General features: G+C 35.3%; 1 protein-coding gene across 3 annotated transcripts in view; it reads left to right on the forward strand.

Moving 5' to 3' along the window:
* Positions 1 to 23594, forward strand: part of LOC136039972 (3-phosphoinositide-dependent protein kinase 1-like) — a 57243-nt gene that overhangs the window by 24011 nt on the left and 9638 nt on the right. For all 3 annotated transcript variants that reach the window (XM_065724027.1, XM_065724029.1, XM_065724028.1), the window contains exons 6-7: positions 5142 to 5306; positions 19097 to 19327. In XM_065724027.1, coding sequence (XP_065580099.1) covers positions 5142 to 5306; positions 19097 to 19327 — 396 coding nt within the window. The remainder of the gene's footprint in view (positions 1 to 5141; positions 5307 to 19096; positions 19328 to 23594) is intronic.

Genomic DNA, 23594 nt, shown 5'->3' on the forward strand with positions numbered 1-23594 from the left:
CTTTACACTTATATGTATGTTATATCTATTTTGACTTACGATACGACCAATCATAAGTTCTTTTGGTAACATTCTAAATGGTTAATTGCAAATCAATGAAAAACCTTGCGATTAATAGATGACTATCCTGAATCAAAAGCTAATTAATAGTTATTGATTTTTCACTAAAATATAGCATTCTGAGCTTGCTGATTAGAAATCTGAGGTGAATATTACAATTTTGACGTTTAATTCAAAACCCATTAAGTATAAATTTCTTAAGTGATTGTCGTATTATAACTTGTTGGAGTATAAGCAGTCTTCAAAGGGTTTCCAATCGCCATGTTGGAAGGATTAGAAGTGGGGCCCTTAGGTTTTTGGCTTTCCCCACAAGGTACATCCACCCCCAACTTTGCACATACAGTCTAGACTTGTCTTATATCTTTGACTGATGATTATTCATGGATTTTTTAGAGAGTGGTTCCATGCATTTATACGTAAAATGTTAAAAATTATTAAGGTTGCGGTTTCAACACCACAAAGTGAAACAGACTTAAACCAAGATTGCCTATTTCTAAAAGGTTAGTGGGATTTCTGAGCTTGTACATTACCAATCTTGAGCTAAAATTGCAATGTAGACAGTTAAAGTCCAATCCGCCAAGTAAATATCATGCAAATGGTGGACTTCTTAGGCGCATCATAGTCGAGTTGAAATTTCCAGTGTAGGTGATTGAAAGGCCCTAAGTATGTGCTGCGTTTGATGCTCCCTCTCCCACGTTTGCACAAATAAAAATGTATGACCTCTTTTCAAACCATGGTCATTCAAGAATCATTTGGGAAATATCCCTAAATCAAAAGTTACTAAGCATACATTTCGTAAATTTTGCTTGATTTGATCATTGATTTTTTTTGTATATTCTTTTTTCAAAAGCAACAAGGATTTTAGGCCGTTACTCCATTTTTACCATCCAATCGCCTCTGTGACTTACCACATATTTTAAGAAAGTTTAGCCCATTATATTCCCAAAACTTGCCTAAAAACTTTTTTATGCTTAATTTTAAGTGTACTTTGACTCTGAACAATGTTTTCTAAACATAAGTCGTATTTTTTTCGCCGTGGTTTATGTCGTTTGTAGGGATGGTAGAGATGCTGCAGATAAAGTTGCCAGAGAGGAGCAAAGTGGATCCAGGAAAGGGAGAGGGTTGTATCGTCAAATTTTCAGGCCTAGATTAACAATTAAGAAGTATCAGAATCATCAAACCCCTTTACTCCTCAGTTTAATAGATCTTTTTTGATTTAGCTGATAGAAAAGCTTTCTGATTTCCCTGTTCAATCGTATCAATGCATGGAAAGGTTACGTCCTCGTTAAACGTACCAATAAGAAGGGTTCATTGTAGCTGTCAAAATGGATGCATTACAGTCTAACTTAAATATCTCTTCCCCTCAAAATATCCAGGGACCCTGGGACGGAAAGTGTATAAAACATGTCTGATTATTCTATCTTCAATAGAATTGAAAAGTCCTTCATTTGTTCCCCACGAGGGAAGCTATATGAAAAACTCCCTAGGACAGAAGAATGTTTTCATGCCTGTGTTTCCTAGATAGGAACATCAAAACTCTACACCGAGATTTGATTCCCTAAAAAGTAGTCTCCTTCTAAACCTCGACCTAACTGATTAGCATCTTTACCCCTGTTGGCTCCATCGCTTTCTGTTATTGTTCAGTATGAACCAAAATTTATATGTTTCATTCACAAACAAAATATTCAAACCTGTAAAGTTTAAATTTGCCTTTTGTTTTCCAGGTCCCCTTTTCTTGTCAAAGGTTCGTTTTATTTGTTTTTAGTATTGTACTGGGCTCTTTTCTTTGTTTTTACTTTACTAGTATATTTTATTTTCCTTTTATTCTAAATTCATTGATCTATTAGCGTAAAGGGTGAAGAAAATTAATGTTAAGGTGTAGATATAAGATAGAAGAGTTTTGAGCTCAAGTGGGTTTTATTTGGGATTCTAATGTAACTTCCTGCGCTGATCCAAAATGGAATCAGAAACTTTGATCGCCCCGTGCCTTCGCGCAGTAATTTTTCCAGCTTTCTATGAAGTTTAGGGTGTTTTTTGTTTTTTAATCTTACTTGCACCTGTCTCAGGAACAGTATTTCCTGCACTTACTGATGCTGGAATCTGGTAGAAGGCTGAGGGATATACTGCTCTGTTTTTAGTGGTTGCTAGCCATTGCTCATCCCATGTTCTCATGTGGTGTCAAGTGGTTTTAAATGGTTCTGGATCATTCTTGAGTTGTTTTTTTTAGCCAAGTCTTTACTTGCCCTCAACACGTTTTATTTTCCTTTTATTCTAAATTCATTGATCTATTAGCGTAAAGGGTGAAGAAAATTAATGTTAAGGTGTAGATATAAGATAGAAGAGTTTTAAGCTCAAGTGGGTTTTATTTGGGATTCTAATGTAACTTCCTACGCTGATCCAAAATGGAATCAGAAACGTTTGATCGCCCCGTGCCTTCGCGCAGTAATTTTTCCCGCTTTCTATGAAGTTTAGGGTGTTTTTTTTTTTTTTAATTTTACTTGCACCTGTCTCAGGAACATTATTTCCTGCACTTACTGGTGCTGGAATCTGGTAGAAGGCTGAGGGATATACTACTCTGTTTTTAGTGGTTGCTAGCCATTGCTCATCCCATGTTCTCATGTGGTGTCGAGTGGTTCTAATGGTTCTGGATTATTCTTGAGTTGTTTTTTTTTTTAGCCAAGTCTTTATTTGCCCTCAACACTTCTTCTCACAGTGAGTCGAGAATTTTAAGTTCAACACCAGTTCGGGAGGAACACCATCTGTTCTCTAACGAACCTAATCATATCAGATAGCGTTGATTGTTAGTACGCCAATGTCATATTTTTCGTAGCAACAAATTTGAATTTTGACCTTACTGATTCTATTTACACTGAAAATTTGTGTTAGGCAAGAGTATTCGAACATATGGATTTTGTGGACATTCGCTGCTCTCCCGAACAAAGTTTCAGAACCGTATAGAAGTGTGGAGTGGACGATTGCCTCTTGAATTTGAAACTTTGTCTTTAAGAGAACATCTCTTTGTCCTGACAGGGTTTTCTTCAGTTTTGCAAAACTACGGCTGCAGAAGATATTCTGTTGAAACCTTCTCCATTGAATCTAATTGATGACTCAATTACTTGTCTCAGATATTTGGACGGATCAGTGATATCCAAACGAATACTATCAACCAGGGAGATACTATTTACTAGTGCGTCTTCACAATATTGGTTTTGTTATTGCTGATCATCAGTCCGGCTGCTCAACCGTGACTGCTACATTCAATATGGTGCCATGTGTATTATCTATATTGTTTACGTGCAGGAAAATATAGTTTGCATAGTCGCTAAAGTCGCTAAGTGTGAGATCTGGACTGACTTTCACATCTCGCCGTCTTACCCCAAAGATCGATGTTGAAGAGGGATATACATTTAGGCAGCAGTGCTTATTAGATGTATCCGTCGGTTTTCGGTTTTAATAAATCAGAAATCTTTTTTTATTTTATTTCTTAAATTGAAAATTGAAAAAAGTCTAGTGTCAATAGTTTTTGCATGAAGACCATGTGAAGTTTTTGATTGAATTTTTTAAAGAAATAAAAACTTAGAAAGTAGGATAGTTATAAATACTGGAAGAGAAAGGGAGACAGAAAAGGATGGAGAAAAGAAGGAAAGGTGGGAAAGCTATGATTGTATTTTGAAATTAAATTCAAATAACTCTACTTTAATGCCATATTTTGGTTATATGTCAAAAAGGTTCCATTTTTTCCTAAATTAGGGGCGTAATTTGCTATGGTGCAGGGGGGGGGGACAACTGCGCCAACTCCAGATCCAAGTCTCTCCCCCCAGACTTCAGTTTGCCCCTAGCTGAAATTTAGTTTCTGCAAAAAATCTTGTCAAAACTAAGATAAGTCTACATAATTCAAGTATTTAGAGAAACAGGGCAGTTTTCTTTAGTATACCTTTGCCTTTATGGAAATATAAGGATTCTTTTTTAGTTTTCGATGTCATTTTCACTTGATTTGGGAAAATTGGCTCCAAATTTGTCTTCCCCAGAATTTTGACGAAATTACGCCACAGCTATAAAATGTAAAGTAATTCGATATTAATTCATTGGTTCTCAGCAACCTCAGTTTAAGCTAATTCAAGCGAACTTCAAAATCGTTTTGTCCTAGACAAACAAGTGTAAGCTGCATTTGGTCAAATAATGAATTTTGTCATTCGAACCATTAGCTTATGGAAATTTCCCCCTGGACCCCTCCTCCTCTCGGTGGAAAATACCCCTCTCCTCATGGAAAACTCTCCCTATATGCAAAGTTAAGAAGCCAAAAGGAAAGTATGACTTTTATGATTGATTCGGGTGATATTGCCATTAAAAATGCTTAAAAAAAAGAACAAATAAAGACGCATCAGTAATCTTTGTACCAGGAGAAAAATGCAAAATTCACATTTTGTTAATAGGAGCTCGAAACCCACGTTGTAGCATTCTTTAATATGCTAAATCTAATGGTGTGACTTCTGTCTACGATCACTTGCCTTTTAGGGTTGTTTTCCCGATTTTTAGGAAATCAGGCAAGTTTTCTCATGCTCGTGGTGTTTGATGTCTAACATTATGTATTTGGAAACTGGGTGAAAAATAATTTTTTTTATGTATTATTTGTTATCAAAATTCTTTTTTATAGTTTGGTTACTATTTGTCCAAGTCACTCCTTACTTATAGCTCGTTACTACAAACTGTTTGATTCTACACCGTATATTTAACATGTATTTTGGAATATAAAAAGAATTTCCACAATTCCTTCTTTTCTCCATTCTTTTTATTTGTTGTAATCTCACCTAGCTACTCAATATTACATAAGGGGGTGAATTTTCAAGGGGGAATTTTTGAGGGGGATATGCTGAACCTCAAAATTTGTATATGTAAGCCCAGTGACAACGTTATGCTACTGTCCTGTGCTTACTTGCTCAGATTTTTAGTTATTTGACGCTTCATTTTAAACTTTTCAGGTTTTGTTATCTTATTAGCTTAGTGTCTATTTAAAGCAAGATCAAAAATTAGTTTAAGGACATACATCAACAAATATCAATTACATTGCAATTCCCTTTTAGGTATTAGAGCCCTCAGAGCGACTTGGAGCTAAAGACATTGGATCATATACTTCAGTCAAATCACATCCCTTTTTCAGTGGCTTAGATTTTGAAGAACTGCACAAAGTGAAGCCTCCTGAGATATGTCCACATTTGGTTAGAACTGAAAGTAGTTCCTCTTTTGAAGTAAGTTGCACTCTTTTTCAGAAAACAAGCATTTAAACTTTTTTTTTCAGTTTTCAGGAGAAAGCTAAATTAGCTATTCTACAAAACTGTAAACACTAGTCTTTTTTTTTAATTAGTAAATGTGCCCACCCTTGCTGAAATCTCAGTCATCGAATATTTTCTCCATATTTTCCTACAATAATTTAATCATTTTTTTTCGTGTTGATTATCATCGACCACTGCTTACTAATTGCTGCTTTTGTTATTTCTCAAACTAATTCTTCTCTTAATGTAAATTATTTTATGTGGATATGGGTAAATTACCTAGATGTTTAAAGAAATTAGTGCAGTAACTGTAGACAGATATATTTGCATTGACATACGTGCCCTCATAAAAGATAGAAGTTGTGACAAACCAAATTATTCCTAATCTGCTATGAGCTATAAATCCGTATAGAAACTACGAATCTGTAGAGCCTGGCTGGTCACAGGCTTTTTTTTTCTTCTTGTTTTTAGAGGAGGTAGGTGGGTAGGATTAGTCAAATTTTCAAGTGAACTACATGAATGAAAATGCCGTTAGATATTTTTAGTAAAATTGGAAGTTCTGGGATATCTTCTGAGAGTGGAGTAGAACCCTGCTGTTTGTGAGGTATGGAAAAGATGACCAGATTGAAAATGATTGGAAGATTCTACTTCAAATAGTTTGCTATAACCATGCTGCTTTACTAAAATGTTGGTAATTGGAGAAGTGGGAGGCTTGGAGGAGAAAATAACCCACTTTGGGCCTCAAATTATACATATTGAAAGGCATTGTACTTTTAGCTTTTAAATAATGTACGACAGTAGTATGTCTCGTTTGGATACCCTTTCGTAGAAAGTAAGAAGACCCTCGCTAGCCATCTGGTGTTATGCATCATTGCGATATATGGATTAGAGAGGTTCGAAGCTTCATTGTACAGGATCAGTGGACTCATGTGCAATCCATTTCTTTAAACTTGAGCTACTTGTTGGTTATTCCCCAAGGCACTTGGAGGATCAATGAACTTAGAGTATGGGTTATAGCTTATTTACATAACAAGTTCAACGCAATATTTGCGTGCAATAGATACTGCGAGTTTTATGACCCTCTCCTCAATAAATTCTACGGGTTTTTTGACTCCTCATTGCAATGAATTCAGACGGTTTTACAACTCCTCCCCATAGTGAATTCAACGGGATTTATGACTCCTCTCCGCAATGAATTCAGAAAGTTTTACAACTCCTCCCCCCACCCATATAAAAAAAACCCGGCTGTGTAACTATTGGAGTCAATGAACTGTTAATTGCGTGATTGTTCAAAACTTCCTCTGGCCTTTAATTGCCCTTAGGCACTTATAGGATCAATGGACTCAGAACAAACCTGCTAATGATGACTTCTTAAGGCGCTATTGAGGAACAATGGACTCTGAACAGATCCGGACAAGGCGATTCTAAAGGTGTAGTGGAAGACCAATAAAATCTGAACATACACGGTAATGCCGATTTCCTAAGGCGCTCTTGAGCAACAATGAACTCTGGAAAAAAACCTGGAAAAGGTGGTTCTGCTTGTGTTGATGCTATTGCGAAACAGATTGGGTAATGATTTAACATGATGGCTAAGCAGTTTCCGATGATTTCAGAAATATTTGACTGATTTAGGATTTGAATTGGGGACTCGTAAGGATGAAGGAATTGAGTGCTAGTCAGCTGAAATAACAAGTGCATGTTGATAATTTGCTCATAGAAATACATATCACCTGATTAATTAATAATTAATTGAACTGAGTAGTATCCTATTAATACGTCCGACCATGCCCAAAGACACTACTCTTTTCTTCCTTTGTGCGTTAAGATCTCGAAGAAGGCTTAACGGTGACTTCCCAAGTGCTGCTATCTATCTAGCTGATGTCATCATTGGTGATACTTTAAATTTACAAATTATTTATCTGGTTTAGGATTCGAACTTGAGACCCGAGATTTACTATGATAAAAGAACGATGCATTAGTTGACTTGGTTACGTTATACTGATTTTATTTAGGCTCGTTTGGGTTCAGTTAGCGTGGGCATGCGCATACTGAACCCAAACGGACCTAATCCAAATTCTAGGTGAAAAATTAGTTTTGGAACCGTCTATAGTTTTAGTGAAAAATTATGGCAGCAGTTGGTTAGGAGATAAAAACGGCGCAATTTATGATTGTAAATGAATAGATGACTGCAGTAGGGACGTGAACAAAGTATTTGATGTTGCAAACAAGCAAACATAAATTTCAAACTATCTTTAGCTTAAAATATCAGTTATATTTTGAATAAATTCAGAACAGAAGTTGAACATTTCTCTTCTTCGGGAAAATTCAGAACTGAAGTTTTGTTTTTCTCTTCTTTGGAAAAATTTTGTATAGAAGTTGAACTTTTTGATATATTTGAATCTTTGTCAAAAGTTCTTTTGCTAGACATATTGGCAATTTAGTCACTGTCCAATCAATGATAATAAAGCTCTCTAGATGGTCAGGGCTCGGCTTGGATTCATTGTGATATTTCGTCGACAAAATGCTTAGCAAGCATGCCAATTCAATAGGGCTGTCATCCGCATGATGCCAAACGATTTCCAGAAACAATCATCTCAATACATAGCGACAAGACCAGACAATGACTTTCACTTTGTGAAATGTTTATAGGTGTCGTGTACTACAAACGACACTGAGAGGCACCAGGCCAAACAATTTTCGGAAACAAACATAAAACTCTCGAATTCAGAATGGTGTCTAGAGATTCTGGGAACAAAGATCTCAAAGCATAGCTACGAGACCATATGGTGACTTGTTGTACAGATGGGAAAATTCAGAACAGAAGTATAACTTTTTCTCTTCTTTGGAAAAATCCAGAACTAAAGTGTATATAAGTTTTTTCTCTTCTATAGGAAAAATCCAGAACAGAACTTGCTTTTGTTTTGGAGGAAATCAGAACAGAATTATAACTTTTTTCTCTTCTTCGGAAAAAGCCAGAACCAAATTTGAACTTTTTTCTCTTCTTCGGGAAATTCAGAATAAAAGAGTAACGTTTTTTACTTTTTTGGAGACATTCAGAACTGACGTGTAATTTGTTCTCTTCTTTAGGAAAACTGAAGTGTATTGAAAAACTTCAGATTAGAAGTTGAATTTTTTCTCTCTTTCTTTGGGGGAAAATCAGAATGGAAGTATAAATTATTTTTTTTTCTATGGAAAAATTCAGAACAGAACATGAACTTTTTTCTCTTAAATGGAAAAATTCAGAAAAGATGTGCAACTTTCTTGTGGAAAAAAAAATCAGAACTGAAGCGAGAGTTTTCTCTTTTCTCTGGAAAAATTCAAAACAGACCTTGAACTTTCATTCTCTTTTTTAGGAAAATTTGGAACTGTAGCATCACTTTATTCTCTTTTTTGGAAAAATTCAGAACAGAAGTGTAGCTCTTTTCTATTCTATGAAAAAATTCAGAATTGAAGTGCGATTTTTTTTTCTGTTCTTTAGGAAAATTTGGTACTGTAGTATCACTTTTGCCTCTTTTTTGGAAAAATTCAGAGCAGAAATAGAACTTTTTTTCTCCTCTTTGTGGAAATAATATGAAAAAACTTCGTTTTCTTAAAGAGTTAAAGAGGCTGCGTCCCAAAGTCGAACCTTAAAACGTACAGGAATTAGGAGAGGCAGTTGGGGGGTGCCGCCCCCCAAACTCCCCGCTTTTAAAGACTCTTTTGTACAGGTTTTTTGTTGTGGGGGGACTTCATTGTTACTAATTACTAGTTTCGGCGCAATGGTTCTCCTGTCCTCTTGTGTTTAACATTTTTCGATGTTATTTCATTATTCATTCATTTCAATTTTTTGTTAATTAAAAGAGGACCTTTCCGAAGCCAAGAGCGGGGGCGGCAGCCCCCCACAATAAAAAACCTGTACAAAAGAGTCTTTAAAAGCGGGGAGTTCCTGTACGTTTTAAGGTTCGACTTTGGGACGCAGCCTCTTTAACTCTTTAAGAAAACGAAGTTTTTTTCATATTATTTCTGTACGTTTTTCTACATTCCATGGTGGATGTAATTTAATAATAATTTTCCATGTTTATTTTCTCGCTTTCTGTATCAATAAATTCAAACTGACAAAATTATCTAATTTTGATAATTTTAATAGTTTAGCAGCTTAATTAAAAATTTAGAAGCTAGTGGTTTTTACCCAAGCGCCTCCGGTTTATGGGCCCAGAGCGCTTCCGCTGCGCCAAGCTGCTGTTATGCTTGTTATCAAACAAGTTATTACAATAGAAAATTTCACCAACGGCTTCAATTAGGAAATCAATTTAAATGGTTCTTTTAACTTGCTTCCATCAAGCCTTACCCCCGCTTCAGTATAAATTCTTGTGAACATTCCAGTATGTAATTCTGATCACATGTTTCCATGTTTATTTTCTCCCTTTCTGTATAAATAAATTCAAACTGACAAAATTACCTAATTTTACAAATTCTAAAAAATTAGCAGCTAGCGGTTTCGATCCACCGACCTCTGGGTTATGGGCCCAGCACGCTTCCGCTTCGCCAAACTGCTGTTAGTGTAAGAATTTTTCAAACAAGTGATGTTATTACAAGAGAAAATTTTACCTTCAATGGGGAAATGGGTTTTTCTAAGCTAGAAAATCGGGGGGTTAAGATTTTCCGACGAAACTTTCCAGGGCACTTACTCGGAGAATTCCGCGTCGAATGAGTCTTCGTACACCCAGATCCGATGTCGGCTGTGACCTGTAGGCGTGGCAGAAAAAAAGGGTTTCTGTCATTTTTCTCAAATAAAAATTTTACGGATTAAGACAGAATTTTTTGAAGCTTTCAGTCAGTCTCACCATGTCGAGCTGATCATTTTGATGTACTTGATGTTGAAATTCGTAACTTTTAACAACAAAAAACTTAACATGGGCTCTTATAGGGAAATGGGGTTTTTCTAAGCTAGAAAATCGGGGGGTTAAGATTTTCCGACGAAACTTTCAAGCAAAATTACTCGGAGAATTCCGCGTCGAATGGGTCTTCGTACACCCAGATCCGATGTCGGCTGTGACCTGTAGGCGTGGCGAAAAAAAAGAACAGGAACATTATGTGGCTATGCTTGGTTTCTGGAAAACAGGGAAGGAGTTATCGGATCGAGCTGAAATTTCGCGGATAAGCTCCTGGGCCTAGGGGACCTTAACTTGTGAATTTCAGCCCGATCGGACAACGTTAAAGGGGGCTGGGGTTGGGGGGTCGAAACGTTCGGCCAGATTTTCCCCTTGAAGGAAAAGTCGGAGGGGGATGAAATTTGGCAGGTTTCTTAGTTGGAGCTCGGGCTACGAAATGCATCCCTCCCCATCCCTCTGCGACCACTGGAACCGAAGATCGCTTAACATTGCCGTGGTTCGCCTCTTTAAAGAGGCACGGTGTGCCTCCTTGATTCAGGACAGAAGTTTAACATTTGTTTCTCTTCTTCGGGAATTCAGAACTGAAGTTTAACTTTCTCCTCTTCTTTGAAAAATTCAAAACTGAAGAGGAACTTTTTTCTTTTCTTTGGGAAAATCCAGAACAGAAGTGTAACTTTTTTCAGTTTTTGGGAAAATTCAGGACAGGGGTTGTGCTTTTTTCTCTGTTTTTAGAAAAATTTAGGACAGAAGTTGAACATTTTTCTTCTTTGGGAAAATTCAGGACATCAGTAGAACTTTTTGGTTTTTCTTTTGAAGAAAAATCAGAAGAGAAGTATATTTTTTTTTTATTCTTTGTGAAAATTCAAGACAGAAGTTGAACTTTTTTCTCTTCTATGAGAAAATTCAGGACAGCAGTTCAACTTTTTTTTCCTCTTCTTTTAAAAATAATTCAGAGGAAAGGTTGAATTTTTTTCTCTTCTTTGGGTAAAATTCAGAACTAAAGCGTAATTTCTTTCTCTTCTATGGAAAAATTCAGAACAGAAGTTGAAATTTTTCTCATCTGGAAAATTAGAAAAGAAATTTATCTTTTTTCTCTTCTATGACAAATTCAGAAAAGCTTTTGAACTTTTTCTCTTCTTTAGAAAAAGTCTAACTGTTTTTGCATCTTGGGAAAACTCCAGAACTGATGTATGACTTTTTTCTTCTTTGGAAAAGGAATTGAACTTTTTTCTCCTCTTTGGGAAAATTTAGAACGGAAGTCTAACTCTTTTCTCCCCTTTGGGAAAATATTATTTGTTTGACTTTTGAAAAATTCTCAACTACCTGCCTCTGTATCTTGATAAATTTTCACTTCATATGTCTCTAACTCTAAAAAAATCTGGTTCATTTCTCTCAGACTTTTGTAAAAGCCTTATCCACCTTTTTTAGTCTCTACTACCCCACTCGTGAGCTGTTAGTAGTGTATGTGTGAAAATTCCCGTTCTTGCATCTCTGACTTTTGAATATACATTTTAAATGATGGGCTTGCTAGTGCACCCTAAAAATATGGGAACCATAACAAAATAATTCAATGAAATACCCTTATTTAAATAATGGCATGTTCAATTCCAAATTTTATTAATATCATCATAAAAAATTGAATTCAATGAATCCACCCAAAGAAAAATTCATCTTGTTCTATCTTGACCTGGCACTTATTTCATTTGGGGTAATACACGATCTAAAAAGAATCCGTTTCATCTCTTTCAGACTTTGGTAGAAACATTATCCACCTATTTCAGTCTCTAGTACACCACCCGTGAGCCTGGTAGTAGTGTATGTGTCTGAAAATTCCTGTTCTTCCATCTCTTACTTTTGAATAAACATTCTAAATGACGGAGTTGCTAGAGTTTGCCGAAAATATTGGAATCATAACAAATTAATTCAAGGAAATATTCTTTCTGAAATAATGGCACGTACAATACTACATCATAAAATACTCATCATAAAAAACTTACAATACTCATCATAAAAAACTGAATGTTTCGAATGCACTACAAAAAAAACATTCATGATGTTTTTTCTAGACCTGGCACTTATTTCATTTTGGGTTCATACACGACTTTTAACATGGTTTCACCAACAATCTCATTACATATTTCATCATTGCTATTATTCTGGTCAATGAAGGTATCTGTCATTAAACTACCACTAATACTATTGAAGTTCACCGATGCTTTGCTTTTCTTTGAATCTTCTATAATTTGCATTGTAATATTATCTGCCAATATCCTTTTTATTTTACCTTCTATTTCACCGTCATTTACCACATTCTTATTACACAGGAAACAGTTCCTGTACGTAGACAAGATATGGTTGATGATATAGGTAAAAGAGTATGCTTTTCTTCTTTTTAACTTCCGCTGAATGCTAATACCCCAAAGATTTGGATAGGGTTATCACCGCCTAACGTGTTACCAGAGGTACTAGCAAGAAGTTGCACCTCGTCATCAACTTTTAGTTTTAAGATTGCATTCTCTGTGAGTGTCATCATCTCTCGAGCTCTCACTCTCCCATATCTACCTTCATAAGAGTTCATTCTTTTTCGATACTCCAGTGAAGTTTTGTCTTTCACTGTCATAAGAATGCAGGCATAATTTTCCAAATGTGTGACTGCTTGTATTTGTCTTGTTGTTCAAATATTCACATTTTTCAGCACTCAATGCTACAATAACATTAGCCTGTATTTACACTTTCTTGAAATATTTTATCTTCACTTGTTTTTAAATATGATAAAAGTGCTTATCCTTTCAGTGCACAATTAACATTGATCAAAACATATAATAAACCATTTACTGTCGATGAACAAGCACAGAGTACCCCGGCTGCATAAAAAAAAAATGCAAAACCATGTACACCAATGATTACGTCATTTTACGACAAGAAAAAAGTAAAAGAAAATTTCAAGTTCAAAGAAATTATAAGTTCAGAAAATGATAGGAGAATTTTTAAGTTAAAACAGTTTACAAACATTATTTTCTTCTAAAAGACAAAATCATGACTAACACATGTATATCATTCTCATTTTCTCTTTCAAAAATATCATAAGTGAATTTCTTTTGACGTAAGTACATTTAATGTCATTTTAAGACGTGAAAAAATGTTAAAATGTTTTTATTTTCATCAAAATGTTTGCAAATATTACTTATATAAAAGAAAAAATTGCTACTAACACGTATATCAGTTTCATTTCAAGTTTCAAAAATATCAAAAGTGAAGTCATTTTAATATAAGTATATTTATTGTTAATTTCAGACATGAAAATAAGTTTAAAAATTTCTATGTTAAAAATGTTTTGAATTAGAAATAATTAAGATTTGCCTTAAGAGGTAAGTTTTTAAGCCTTCCAAAGGCAGTGTTTATGCTCTTTTTTAGTTTCAATATTGTTCTTTACTCCCCTGAAGATTCAGGTTCAAAAATAATCGATGGCCTGAATTCAGAAGTTCAAGAGTGGGTAGTAGGGAGGGTGTTTTAAAAGTAAAGATATATAAAACACAAGCAATGGATTCAATGGCATAGCAACTGCGCGAAACCTATTGCTTAGAATGTACTTCTAAGAACATAATAATACAATTGACTTGTTGGTTCGGTTTATTAACGGATCGTTCTTTTACCATAATAAATCTCGGGTTTCACGTTCTATTCCTACACCAAACAAATAATTCATAAATTCAAATATCGCCATCAATGACTTTGGTTTGATTGACAGCAGCACTTGATGAATCTCTGTTAAACCTTTTTCGTGATCTTAAAACACTAAGAAAGAAAAGAGTAGTGCCAGTGGGCGTGGTCGGACATATTAATAGGATGCTACTCATTTAATTAAATTGTTAATTCATAAGGTGATGTATGAAGGTCTAAGTTCAAAAATAATCCTTGGATTGAATTTAAAAGTTCAAGAATAGCTATTAGGGAGGGGTGTCTTTTCAAACCATAAGTGATATATGATATACAAACACATACGACTCAATGGCATGGGAACTTCATGAATCCTATTGCTTAGAATGTATTTCTAAGAACATACTAATATCATTGACTTGTTTGTTCAGTTGATTAATATATCGTTCTTTTACCATAGTAAATCTCGGGTCTCGCGTTGGATTCCCACAGCAGACAAACAGTTCATAAATTTAAAATATCACTATTAATGACTTTAGTGGTAGATAGCAGCACTTAAGGAATCACCGCTAAACCTTCTTCATGATATTTCATTGACTTCACATTGACATCGACTAGTATTAACATCGACTTGTCAGTTACGTTGACTGGCACTTTATTCCTTCATCCCTAGGAGGTCCCAGTTCAAATCCTAAACCAGTCAAATATTTATGAAATCATCAGAAACTGCTTAGCCATCATCTTGAATCATTACACAATATCTTTCGTAATAGCATCAAGAAAGGTAAAATCACCTTGTCTTGTTTGTCAGAGTTCATTACTCCTGAAGGGCGCCTTATGAAATCATCATTAGCGGGATTGTTCGGAGCTTATTGATCCTGTAAGTGCCTTAGGGCTGTTCAAGGTCAGAGGACGTTTTTACGCAATCGCGCAAGTAACAGTTAATTGACTCCAATAGTTACACAACTGTTTTTTTTCCTATGGCTAGGGGGAGGAGTCGTCAAACCGACTGGATTCATTGCGAGAAGGAGTCATAAAATCCGTAGATTTCGTTGCGGGGAGCAGTCATAAAACCATCTGAATTCATTTCGGGGAGGAGTCAGAAAACACGGAGTATCTATTGCATGCAAGAGATGCGGAGAACTTGTTACGCAACTTAGCTACAACCCGTACTCTAAGTTCATTGATCCTCTGAGTGCCTTGGGGAATAACCTACAAGTAGATCAAGGTTAGAGAAATTGATTACACAAGAATTGATTGCTTCTGTGCAATGAAGCTTGGAGCTCTAATCCATGTGACGCAATGATGCGTAATAACGGATGGCTAGCGAGGGGCTACTTACTTTCTATGAAAGGGGTATAGCCTCAATTAAATCCACGCTACACATATTACTGGCAACGTGCATACTTTTCTACTCAAAAATTGATTGTAGGATATTCGGGGGTATAGAAGGGGGTAGAGGTCCACATTGATTCTATAATCATGCATATAAAAAATTCTTGCGTGACTCTGGTTCAAACAAGATGCCAAATCCCTACTATTTTCCAAAGAAAGTCAGTATAAAGAGGGGCGGCAGGTTTTGGAGGGGCCAAGGGTGCACTTTTTGCCTCAACTATTACGGTTTGAAAATCCCTACATAATTCTGCTTCAAGCATGATGCTGTGTTCCTGCCTTTCTAATTAGAAGTTGCCAGACAGAGATAGGCCGGGGGGCTCATTTTATGCCTTAAATTTAAAGAGTGAATATCGTTGCACATGTTTGATTTAAACAAGTTGTGGTATACATTTATTTCTGTTAAAAATTGAAAGCAGGAAGGGTGAGATGTTGAAGGTACTTGGTGAGATGTTGAAGGGACTTCAGGCATAGCTCAGTCTTCGAATCATACATATTTTAGTACGAAAAATAATTGACAAGACATGGAGAACCCTCTTGTACACGTTGGTTCTCCAGTTGTACAAAATGAAAATCCTTGGGATATTTGGATTCAACAAAGATGGGAAGTAACTATCTTTCTGCGGGAAAATTTCAGGCGGGAGGTTTTACACGATTTTAGAGGGTCAGTGGGCCTATTGTATAACTGGTTGATAATCCTTAGGTCATACTGTATCAACAAGTGGAATTTGCCCAGGTTTCTGCTAAAAAAATGGTGAGAGCGAGTGTTTGAGAGGCCATGGACACAGCGGGGTCTAGCGGGGATGTTAGACGGGTCTAGTGGGGATATGTAGGTTTGGAGGCTCCACGGTCCCACTTTATGCCTTCAACAACTCATGTTCCAGGCAAGATCCTAGTTTGGATTGGGCGAGAGGCGTTGTTGGAGGGTGTGGCCCCACTTTGCACCTTCAACTTGTTTTGCACAGTTTTAGGACTTAAATTATTTTTTTTTACCGAAAAATTAACCTGTCCATATCTTGAAATTTTCAAAATGACGTCCCACGGACGAATTTTTGTGGGAGTTAAGTGTGTGACTGCTAGCTCAACGGCTTTTGCATGCAGAGGGCGAAAACTGAATCTATATGTTTCTTCTCTTTACGGGTTTTTGTTTTTAAAATTGATATCATATGCTTCTATTAGCTCTACAAGGAATACTGCTCAGCGTTAAAAAAAAAAGAATTATATTTCTCCTAATTCAAAAGTAAATTTCTTAAGATTAACTATGAAAGGACCCAAGGGTTAGCTCCAGCAATTTTAGCTATAGCAGAAGTACTAAAATTCAGTAGGCACTTGCAACTTCACTTCACTCCTCTGCTATGGTCCTGTTATGAAAACGAAAAGCGGATGTGAAATAATGAACTCATGTGAAATTGCACACAGAAATGGCTTGCAATAGACAATTTGGATCGCTAAATTTTTATTTAATGTTATATTAAAATATTTTAGTGATCTGGCTAGTGAACTTCTTCAGCAACTTCAGATTATAATAAGATAAGATAAGATTTATTTGCAAAAAAGCCTGCAGGCCATAGCAAAACACATACAACTTTAAACAAACACCTAATTTCAAACAACTTAAACAAGCAAACAAACTTGCAAACAACTCAAACAAGCAAATAAACTTGCAAACACTTTATGAATTCAGAAACACCCGTACATAAACTCTTACTAAGCTAACTCCTCAAACATGATTCCCTATGCTTAATCCCTAAACGAAGAAACTTACACAACTGTTTAATAGCATATCCATTTCTCTCAGCCATTCGCTCCTTTAACCAGCATTCACTCCCCAACACTCGTCCAAAACATTCCTTCCGCATCTCAGACAGCTCTTCACACTCGGATACAAAATGAACTAAATTTTCATTCCCCCCGCCCTGCATAGGGCAAAAGTAGGGGCCTGTCTCCTGCCTAAACTTTCCCAATTATTTCCTTCTGATACCTAAATCTAAACTATCTCCTCTTAGCAACAACAAATTCTTCAAGTCCTCCCTATTCAACTATACTGATACCTGCTTGCTTGGCTGCTTGGACACATTTCCACTCAAAAGAATGCATGGCTCTTTTGCAAGCCCCGCAAGCTTGGGAGCTTGCATGGCTCGAAGAAGCGAAATCTTGGTAAAATGATTTCAGGTAGTCTTTCCTAGCATAGATTATAAGACTCAGCTTCAGCTGTGATACTGTGGTCTCTGACCGAGGAACAAGGAAAAACCATTGATTTTGGCCACAGGCAAAAATTGTATGCAGTTTTCTAAAATATTGTTTAATATTCCTTAGTTCATCCCAAGATCTGTAAAAACCACAGTGGCTACTCTTGTCGTTTTCTTGTAACAAACTGAAAGTAGCAGCATAAGAAAAAAAAATAAAGTGATGCTTTGTGTGATGAAAAAAGGTTAATTGTGTTACTAATCTTTGATAAAAGTAGTTTCTTAAGGTAATATTTAACCAAAAGAAAGTTATTACAAATATTTGCAGTTAAATGCCAAATACCTGCTCCAAATGCTAGGTATCGAGTTCATGTATGTTTAAACAATTGGGAAAGGTTTTTAGGAAAATAAATATGGTTTTCAAATTTTCATATCTTCTACGATTGAATATAATTGAATGTAACAATTTTTTAGTTGTACATTTGTACATTTCTTAACACAAAATTCTTGTAATTGCCAAAAAATGTTCGTCAAAAATCATCGGGGAAATGATGCTGAAAGGAATCGCTAAGATGCCTTGGATCGCTAGGCAAGCCGTATTGCTCTTTACTTAGGGAGTGTTATTACTTTACTTAGGAGTTTAATTTACTTTTACTTAGGAGTTAATTTACTTTTACTTAGGAGTTAATTTACTTTTACTTAGGAGTTTAATTTACTTTTACTTAGGAGTTAAATTACTTTTACTTAGGAGTTAATTTACTTTTACTTAGGAGTTTAATTTACTTTTAGGAGTGTTATTAATAATTTACTTAGGGAGTGTTATAAGGCACTGAAAAATATGCAACTTTTGTGTATTATTAAATTTAGTCTTTCCTGAAATCAGTAGAAACGTCTCCTTAGTAAAAACTATTACCACAATGCTCATGGGATTGTAATTAAATTGGCTGTACCAGGGATGTGAAACTATTTAATTATACTTCGATTTTTACCTTTCTCCATCTCACTGGATTAATTGCGTAATTATCATTTTTAGAATTGTTTAGGCGAAAGGGATTAACAAAACGCTCTACAAATCATGTTATTTATAAAAATATACGTTGTAAAATAGAAAATAGAGTACTTTGTTCTATTACAACTAGCTAGGTTCTCCGTGTAGTATTTGGGATATTAATAACCATATCAGTCTATGGGGGAGGGGATCGTTTTAAGTGCTTAACCCCTCTTGCTCTTGAGCTGACAAGACCGGATGTTTCTTTCGTATGTTTTTCAATTGTTTTTTGTTAGGATAGCCATTTCGAAAACAAAGTTGTCACTGCCACTTATTTAGCAAAGGTCAGTCTTCTTTACTCCCGCATTTGACAACAAACATGTTGTTACTACCATATATTTAGCCCTAGTTTTTAAATTTTGCAAGTTATCAGGCTAGAGTTAAAAACAACTGAATTTAATGGTGTTATTAATTTGCGAAGTGAGTGCCAAGCTGTCGTAATAGGACAGTTTCATTTTTGGGTGCTACTAAAAGAATTTTCTGGCCTAGATTACTATATTTTACATTTTATTTTAGTAATTTTGGCTTTGCATCTGTCATCCTAAATGTGGAAAAAGTAACTCTGGATTAATATAACGATATCAGTCACTTTATGGGATACTTTAATTTCAGATTCCAAGTGATGCCCAACCAGGCCTTGGAGCAAATGAACTGTCTCGAGCATTAGGTCTGCCTCTTGCCCCTTCCAGGAAGAGTTCAACTGTTACAAGATCAAAATTAAGCATCGCTGACCTTGATGAGACCGAACGAGAAAAAATGCTAGAAGGTCAGAAGGAGAATAAATTCAACCAGTTTGTTGAAAATAACGTCATTCTTAAACAAGGCTTTATTGATAAACGAGTGGTAAGTTCTCTCTCCCCTCTCTCCCTTTCCCTCTCTCGTTCTCTCTTTTGTTCAAATTTGTTTTTCTCTCTCTAGATGGTAGCTTGTTGAATAGTCCATTATGTCAGTCTTTTAAAATCATTAATCGTTCCTTAATCAAAATCATAAAATTAATCATTTGATAGGCATGAAGGCTTAGGGTAAACGGGATTCAGTGTAACTGTTTTTATTTCTTTTTTCTTTTTTGGAGGGAGGGGGGTGGGGCAGCACCGAAGTCTCTCTGTTTAAGGAAGAGAGTTGGTTTGTCGCCTAATGTTTGTAGAAAGAATTAGTCAAGGAGAATTTTGTAAATATCGGCCAATTCTTCTATTTTTGGCTGACCATATTTAATCCTCAGTAAAAATCGCGGGAATCAGCTGTTGAATTTCAAATGTAAGGGGAAAAAAAAAGAAAAATCAAGTCACTTAAAAATGAAATCACTTATACAAAAACATCGACAAAACACAGTTCTGTTACAGTCAAATCTCGATCTCATCCGCGAAAAAAAAAGCAAACAAACAAATAAGCACGCACCCGTGATTTGTCTTCTGGCAAAAATTACAAAATTCCACATTTTTGTAGATAGGAGCTTGAAACTTCTACAGTAGGGTTCTCTGATACGCTGAATCTAATGGTGTCATTTTCGTTAAGATCCTATTACTTTTAGGGGGTGTTTCCCCTATTTTCTTAAATAAGGCAAATTTTCTCAGACTCCTAAGTTTTGATGGGTAAGACTAAACTTGATGAAAGTTATATATTTAAAATCAGCATTAAAATACGATTCTTTTGATGTATCTATTGATATCAAAATTCCATTTTTTAGAGTTTTGGTTACTATTGAGCCGGGCCGCTCCTTACTACAGTTCGTTACCACGAACTGTTTGATATTAAACAGTAGTGACGTTGGGTATGTCAGCTGGGTCGTTTCAACTGATTAAAAATTCATAAGAACCTTATTCTAATAAGCATTTTTTTTCACAAAGGGTCTCAGTTCTGATGTTTTCTCAGAATTAGAGTTACTCCAGGGGTTTAAGCGGCTTGGGCATCTTCTTTTATCTTACATTCATTATTTTAACTGCACACTCCTTTGAAAAGGGAAACAGAAGAGGCTAGAAGTTTGTATATGAATTGTTTTGGAATATGTCTGAAATTTATTTGGGTAATAAAGCGAAAGATTGATTGTGCCCAAATCCCAAGGGATGATTTGTAAGCAATCAGCAGTGGACGCAGCAATCCGACTACTGCAGCACTCAAATCTGTTCGTATGGATGCCTGAGTCAGGACATACAATCGACATTATTTTAGACTTCTTTTGGTAGAGTTTTTTCCTAGAAGAATTTTGAAGAGTAAGATGGAGGAGAAGGGTTTTGCCTTCTGGCGGCTCAACATTCGGATGATTTTTTTTTATCCTGTTTCAGATGAGACTGTACAAAATAGCGACTTAAGTCTGTCAGAACTTCTTGGGAGCTGGCCAAAGTTGAAACTTTATAAAGGATGCGATTGGAAAAGATGGGTTTGATCCCAACCTTTTTAGGAGAATTCAGAGTAAGATAAAGATTAGTCAAAGTTTAGAGGGATCCTTTTCATATCTAGATTATGAAGAAATATAGAGCCCCAGACTTAGCCAACAGTAGCACTTTGTAACAATAACAACAACCATGGGATTTCCTTGGGAAGGTTTAATGGAGAAAAGTCAAAACGGGTAGATCAAGAACTGATTGTTTTAAAAAAAAATTCTTTTCGTGTATGCGCAGTCAGTTGCAATCATAGGCAGATGCATGGGGTTTGAATTCCGTCTGTTAACAATGTACAAAAAAAACTGTACAGAACATATTGGTCATCTTTTTTTCCTTTTTTTACTCGATAACTTCTATAAAAATAGTTTCACCATACTCACTTGCTTGCTGTCATGTGTTACATCAGTTCTAATAAGACCTTCCACTAGTAAGTGTAACGTTTAATTTCTTTGTGGAACCCAGATTTTAATTGCCTTTTCGCTTATTTTTTTGGGAGTTGTGGGCTGGCCTTCCAATCATGCTAAACTTTTCACTCTGTCCAATGCTATACATATTTCAGTTTAGTTTTTGATGTTGAACCTGACAATAGAAACAGGACTGTTTCTGACAATAGAAGCAGGACGAACAGGATTTTGACTAGATCTTTACAGGCGACAATTCTTGTAAGGTTGTCGTGAAAGGATGAAAATATTTTTGAGTTGAATTTTTTCAACGCAACCGCATAATATTGATGGGATTTCAGATTTTGTGGAAGGAAATGCCTAATGCTTCTTCAATAAAAATATGATTATAAAAACGATCGCTACTAGAAATGACTCAGAAAAGCTAGAACAGGCCTAAATACTGTAGCATATAACATTAATAATTTTGAAAAGACGCAATTTGAGGGGAGGAGTATATATAGGGATGAAGGGTTTAGAATTAGGGGTCGTAAAGACGGTTGTATGTCTGAGAAGTGTTTTTTTTTATAACTTTTAAAATTTCTTTTCGCTTTTTTGGAAAATCCTACAATCTGTTTCTATTTCAATGTAGATTTAAATAGGTCTTTGAGGTTGTTTTGCTATTGTTACGACACCCCAAAAACCTACATATCTAAAATCAGATCGTAATGAATAAAGCTTGAAACTGGTAACCAGAAGGAACGTCAATGTAGTTTTTAATAATATAAATAAATGACGTTGCTGCTGAAATCGCATGTGGCAACTCTGAACGAGTTGCCACAACTCGTTGTTGAATTAGTTTGAATTAGTTTGAATTGTTAAATTACACTGTTTGAATTAGTGAAGTAGAAACTTACATAACCTTATTTTTTTTTAATAATATGGGAAAAAAAATATATAAATTCAATTTCTAATGAAAATACGTTCGTACGTAGTTATGCAATTTCTGTTTGTAGCGGCTCTTTAAGCAATTCTTCAAGCATTTTTCAACGTTCTTTTGTTTTCCTAATTTTTCTAATTATTATTAGGAAAACAAAACTTATGCTTACAAAAAATAAACATTACAAATTTTCCCAAAAGCGATAGAAAAAATATTTCAGAAAAAAATTCTTGATTTCCTGTATTAACAACAGAATAGCATTTTTTTTTTAAATTAAAAGATACAGTGCAGTGGATAAAGCTGTACCTGTAAGCTATAAGCTACGATTAAAACCTGCCTGAAGTAATGGTGGCCCTCGAGTTAAAACTAGCCAAGAAACTGACTAAGCTTTGTGCTTATTACGTTCCACATTATTATACCAAATCTTGCAACACTGTCAAGGAGCGGTGGCTCTCGAGGTAAAACTTCCAAGAAAGTGACACAGGTTTGTGTTGCTGTGTTCGTCATAAGAAGGCTTTTTGCTGTGTTGAGTTTTTTTTTTTTTTTTTTTTTTTTTCTCTATTTTTTCTGTGAGATACACTTAAAGTATCGAGGACATTGAAAATCAACTCTTACTGTTTGAATTAGTGAAGTAGAAACTTACATAACCTTATTTTTTTTTAATAATATGGGAAAAAAATATATAAATTCAATTTCTAATGAAAATACGTTCGTACGTAGTTATGCAATTTCTGTTTGTAGCGGCTCTTTAAGCAATTCTTCAAGCATTTTTCAACGTTCTTTTGTTTTCCTAATTTTTCTAATTATTATTAGGAAAACAAAACTTATGCTTACAAAAAATAAACATTACAAATTTTCCCAAAAGCGGTAGAAAAAATATTTCAGAAAAAAATTCTTGATTTCCTGTATTAACAACAGAATAGCATTTTTTTTTTTAAATTAAAAGATACAGTGCAGTGGATAAAGCTGTACCTGTAAGCTATAAGCTACGATTAAAACCTGCCTGAAGTAATGGTGGCCCTCGAGTTAAAACTAGCCAAGAAACTGACTAAGCTTTGTGCTTATTACGTTCCACATTATTATACCAAATCTTGCAACACTGTCAAGGAGCGGTGGCCCTCGAGTTAAAACTAGCCAAGAAACTGACTAAGCTTTGTGCTTATTACGTTCCACATTATTATACCAAATCTTGCAACACTGTCAAGGAGCGGTGGCTCTCGAGGTAAAACTTCCAAGAAAGTGACACAGGTTTGTGTTGCTGTGTTCGTCATAAGAAGGCTTTTTGCTGTGTTGAGTTTTTTTTTTTTTTTTCTATTTTTTCTGTGAGATACACTTAAAGTATCGAGGACATTGAAAATCAACTCTTACTGTTTGAATTAGTGAAGTAGAAACTTACATAACCTTATTTTTTT

The sequence above is a fragment of the Artemia franciscana genome, chromosome 20 (genome assembly GCF_032884065.1).
Source record: "Artemia franciscana chromosome 20, ASM3288406v1, whole genome shotgun sequence".
Lineage (NCBI taxonomy): Eukaryota > Metazoa > Arthropoda > Branchiopoda > Anostraca > Artemiidae > Artemia > Artemia franciscana.